The sequence below is a fragment of the Varroa jacobsoni genome, unplaced genomic scaffold (genome assembly GCF_002532875.2).
Source record: "Varroa jacobsoni isolate VJ856 unplaced genomic scaffold, vjacob_1.0 scaffold_1029, whole genome shotgun sequence".
NCBI lineage: Eukaryota > Metazoa > Arthropoda > Arachnida > Mesostigmata > Varroidae > Varroa > Varroa jacobsoni.
This window is the reverse complement of record NW_019213931.1, coordinates 97,412-102,773: the sequence shown is the minus strand read 5'-3', so window position 1 is coordinate 102,773 and position 5,362 is coordinate 97,412. Positions and strand designations below refer to the sequence as shown.

Below are 5,362 nucleotides of genomic sequence, written 5' to 3'. Positions count from 1 at the left end.
AATTGGCCAAGTGATTGATCAGGATTATTCAGAGTTCAGTTAGCTCTTGCATAGAACACGCCATGTTAAAGACTAAATAGTATTATGCTAGACGGATTCTTTTATGGACATTTTTTTACAAAATAATGTAACGATATTTACATAAATTATGTATATATACTAATATGAATTCATTAAATGTCTAGGTAATTTTGCTGACCTTATATTTTTGTACCTAACACAAGGAATAGCTTTTTTACCAAGGAACATGGGTGCAAAAGAAAACATTAGAATTCCCTTTAGGTTCAACATATTCTTTCTAATATTTATTTCAATGCCCTTTATCTCGCTTATTTTAGTGACCATATTCGACTGTGGGCAATAGCTGAACCTGTTCTAAATGAAAACACGGGTGCAGCAATGCACATCTATTAAGAAATAAACTTATTTACCAAATAAATTTGGAACTGATTAAGTTTAATGAAGTCAAATTTCACTTCTCTCAAAACGCAAACTTTCTTCTCCTAATCAGTTAGTGGTTTAAGGCTGAATTTGAGACATTTGAGGTTTAACTTCGAGATCTGAAGAAACTTACGTTCGCGCAGTTCTCGATTCATAATACTAAGTAACGTTCACTTTAACCAGACACCCCCATTCAGATTAACCCCAACCTTCCTTTTATTACGTAAACGTCATTGAAGACAAAGCTAGGTCATACAACACAAGATTTGCTATAGATAATGGTTAGGAAACTAGCAATTGAGAACTACATGCTAGTACATCCTACTAGCATGTATTTTTTTTTTTCCTAGGCATCTCATTTTTAAATAAAATTATGTATCGATCTATCGCCACTTCTACATATAGAATATATTTCTGCATTCGCTGCTTAACGTTGAATTAAACATTGCTATTGCCTATTCCTGGATTTTCACTCTAGTGAGGGGACGCATGTAGAAAACGCATTTTTAGATTTAAGCTCAGTCTAAACTTCTCCTGTCAAGTGAATAGTCTCATTTTAAATGAATTACTTGCATCCCCTTTAAATTTCAACAGAACAGATTAGTCATTATTGGAGTATAGTGTTCCAACTCAATTGAACTCGTCGCATTATAAAGCTAGTTAGACGTTGCTGTTCTCCTGATTATCAACGTTCGCTTCATGCGTTCAAGCTCGTGTTCGTATTTTTTTTTTTAAATTATTTGGCAATTTTGCTCCAGATGTCCATCAAAAGCATATGAGCCAGCTTGAAATAAACAATTTGTTTATTATTGTTGATCAGCCACTGACCACATTATTCGGTACATCGCAAACGCTTGGTTTGAAAAGGTGGTAACAAAGCCATCTTTATATAGGATAGGTTCGATCCACTAACAATTCTCACAAGCATTCACTACCTAATTCCATAGTAGGATAGTCTGACCGAAAGGAAAGAAAACACCAAAAAACCGCACGCTCGTCGCTGTTGCCACCTCCCGCTTCGCTCGCTTCTTAATGTCTTTCATAACGTTAGTCAAAATAGATGCCACACAGTCAAGTTCTCTATCATTATCTATCACTGATATGCAGAAATGCCCGACTTGTCAGATGGATACTTGAACGACGTGATGATAGAAAGTTGACGTAATCCTTCTAGACCCATCTTCAGGCAGCTTGGATCAGAATGCCAACGAAATATCTTGGGTGTAGGGAAATGTCGCGGACTAAAAACCAGCTTTCGAAGAAGCTCACTGCAGCTGAGTCCAATGCGAATCGTGACCCACTCGCGGGCTTGGATTACGTAATAACGTGAAGCACGCTGCTCTAGTAAAAAAGTAATCTAGCGATTACTATTTCGAAATTAGGAACCTGATTTATCAGAAGTTACTAAATGCAGTCTGCGCGCTTCGCAAGCTTTACGTGGTATCCATACCAGCTGTTGGAAATTCTGCTGCTGTCGCGCCCATTGGCGGTCAGACAGGTTGTAGCAATACACGGGAATGCCACACCGGTAAGACTTATCAGCAGTAGATTAACACTGCAAATATCTTATAGCATGTACGTTCAACGTGCATATAATCTAGCAACCGACGAACTATTTGAATTCCAAAAGGAAATTGTATTACCGGAATAACGGAGGGCAAGTGCGGTCCATCTTAAAAGATCAGAAATGACACTCAGTTTTCCAAATAGATTATCTATGTTGAACACATAGACATAGTGGACGCAGGAAAGGACGTGGAGAAAAACCAAAAAAACCAAACGTGAAGCTAAACGGTAGTGAAAAAGCTGGACGCGGTAAAAACCAACGTGCAAACTAGTAAAACCAGAAGGCGTGGTCTCTTTATCATCGTTCTGTTCTTGTAAAATATGAAAGGGAAGTATTTACTTCCCTGAAATGTCTTAGTGAGGTTGTATATCAACCGAAAACTCACTTCCACGGAAGTAGAGGACCTTATTCCCTTACAGGCAAATGACAAAGAGGCTCTAATGCATGCACCTATAGCGCGGCGCCATTTGAATCCTAGTGGTTACTACGCAGTTCGTTGGAGAAACTTCATGTAAGTACAGCAGGACCCACCGGATTAGGTCCTCTACGTTATACTCACTGATTCTCAGCGCTTACTCATAGCAGAAATAAAAAAGAAAATAACCGAAAGCAATAATATCTTATTAAGCAGTTCGAGGCACGTTTGCAAAGCTTGATAGAACATGGTGAGCATTCAAGCTTTGGGAAAAGCTGCAACGCGTCGGCCAAGCAAGCCAAGGCTAAAGATGTTTGAACTACAGTCAGCGTAAACGCTTCAATAGAGCAATCTGGTAGATTCTATAAAGTCAGAACTAATCTGCACATGATGATTAAGCCAAGCAAAGAATGCAGAAATCTATCGAATGTGAAAAAAGCAAACCATAGGGAAAGGACACCGAAACAAATACAGGAGAAGGTCCGCAAAAAGTAAATTAGATGGAGCGCAACCTAAAACCCCTAATCAATTTATCAAACAGGAGTTATCAACGCGAAGAGACAGCCATTGATACCTGGAACAGTTTTGAGTTCACTCGGAAAGAGATCCTGGTAACTGTGATAAAATAGCAGTAGACAGCGCGGCGAGGCCAGTTCAAGCAGTGACGAACTTACTTTCCAGCCAGTAGATTTTATAATCTACTGAGCCAGAAGGTCTGATTTCGAAGGTGTACAAACGACTAGCTGGTTTTCATACCAAGGTTTATCGATTGACCAATCTCATATAAGCTTTTTTTGGTTTAGGAACGTTGCATTGACTCTTCGGCCGCTTAGAAAGAAAAAAGACTAGATATCTCCTTGGGTGCTTTTATGAAAGTAATGCATGTTTTTATCTCGAGCCGTGGATTGGAACGTGGTCTTATTCGGGGCAAATAAGATTTATATCTTTAATGCACTATAGCTATTTGAGTAAACTAAAAATAGGTAAAAGATGGCAGCGAGAAGATTCAACGAACGCTGCGAAGTCTAAAGTGCAGCCGACAGCTTCCATTGTTGCGTCTAAGAGGCTCCAGAGCCGGAAGTGATGCGAGACAAAGGGCTAAGGGGCAGCCAAGGACCAAAAACCTCTGGACAAAGCCTAGTACATAGCGCACGCTATAAGGGGAAACTATTCAGAGCCTTAGCAGAGGACGAGATGCCATTTTCTGATGCGAATGTCAAGGAAACAAGATAAGTAGGAAATTTCTTGCCTCAGTGACGGGTCCCAAGATTCTTTACGCAACTCCCATGTGATAAAAAGCAACGAAATCGAAATAATAAGTTACGCCGAAAAAAAGCTCAATTTTCGCATCAGTACAGCATTTCGAACCAGCCCGATTCACGGTCATGAATACAGCGGTACCATAGAACATCATGGTCGAAAAGCGGAAAAGGATGTAAAAGTCGGCCCAAGCGAGAGCTAGAGAGAACGTGGGTTGCATTAGAAGTTAGCATAACACCAGTCGTTTTCGAGATTAGAAGGCCCGAAACCAAAAAATGGTACACTGCGAGCATTAAAGATCTAGCACTTGATTTAAACCTCTACAGAACACGGTATATAAACTTCAGAATCGCAAAGACATCTGTATCATCAGAAGTCTACAAAAGCAAGACGTCCAGGTAGAAGCGGATGCCATAATAAAATTGATGCTTCGGAAGCCAAGAAAGTTATGCACTAGATTTCCGCTTATCTTGCCACAGATTATGAAGCTCAAGGAACTAAACGAACAAAATAAAAGCAGAGCTCTCCCGAGCGCGTTTTCAACAGAAAGAAATTGAATTAACATTGAAACAAATATTGATGCAGAACTAGGCAAAGAGAGGTTGTAAATTTCATAAATACTGCATTTAGAAAACGCTGGCTAAGATTCCGCCTTATTGCGGCAAATAGCTAGAGGCCTGGTTTCAATAAGGGGCGTTTAGACATTAAGCGCTTAAGAGGTTGGAACAGAGTAGCAAGGATACAGCAAGGATGCGAGACAGTCATATGAAATGTTGATCTTATCAGGGCCATGCCAAAGTCAAAGAAAGCAGGAAATATTATATGCTTGCCATCATGGTTGACTCCATTGTACGCCTATATGCGGAGAAAAAGCTAAGTCTGATCTAATTACCAAGAGGGCAGCAATCAAGACATACCGAGCTTACAACACAGTTGAGACTGAGGCAACGTTCATTTTCGCACGAGTGCACGCGTGGACTAGGGAATGATTTTCAGCCTCTCTGAATCTTAACTGACTCAGGAACAGTCGTGAGTGAGAAGCAAGCAATAACATTATCTAGCTATCTAGCTCGGCAAAAGAGACCCATTAGTGCAGTATGAACTGCACTATTTACAATAACTGCAATTGAAAAGTTCGACCATAACCAACCAATTTGACGTTCTATTAAACGCTGAAGTTGTTATCTTACACCTTTACGGAAACTAAGTGCAAACACCGGACGGAACCTGTATGTTCTGTACACTATGACATTAGTAGTTAGCAGGCAAAAACAGATTTCACTATGGTGTCCTCCATTAAAATCAGCAAAATGCATATGCTCCAATATGTCGTTTCGGCCATGGGGTAAACGATCGCTGCGCTTTTAAATCTGCTGAATGTTTAACCATACGAACACGTCACGCGTCTGTGAAGCAGCCATATACAATACTCAAAATGTAAACAGTTGGGGATGATTTAAAACGAGATACTTCTGGCAACATCGCGCGCTTTGTGAGCTGTACTTATGTCACGCCTTCATCACATTGTTCGCATAACACAAGTGCCCTACAATAGTTTTCTTTAGTATGTTAGAAGTTCTTGCTTACCGGTTGCAGGTGTTCACCTTGTTGTACTTCAAGTTCTCCCAGACGAGCGCGAGATCTGTTGTTCTGGTCAATCTCCTGGATACATTCATTAT

The 5,362-nt window shown here is 40.1% G+C and overlaps 1 protein-coding gene across 4 annotated transcripts in view; it reads right to left on the bottom strand.

Moving 5' to 3' along the window:
- The window catches only part of LOC147752748 (uncharacterized), a 14,778-nt gene that overhangs the window by 4,950 nt on the left and 4,466 nt on the right, over positions 1-5,362 (bottom strand). For all 4 annotated transcript variants that reach the window (XM_086970734.1, XM_086970733.1, XM_086970732.1 and 1 more), the window contains exon 5: positions 5,271-5,345. In XM_086970734.1, the coding sequence (XP_086826860.1) occupies positions 5,271-5,345 (75 nt within the window). The remainder of the gene's footprint in view (positions 1-5,270; positions 5,346-5,362) is intronic.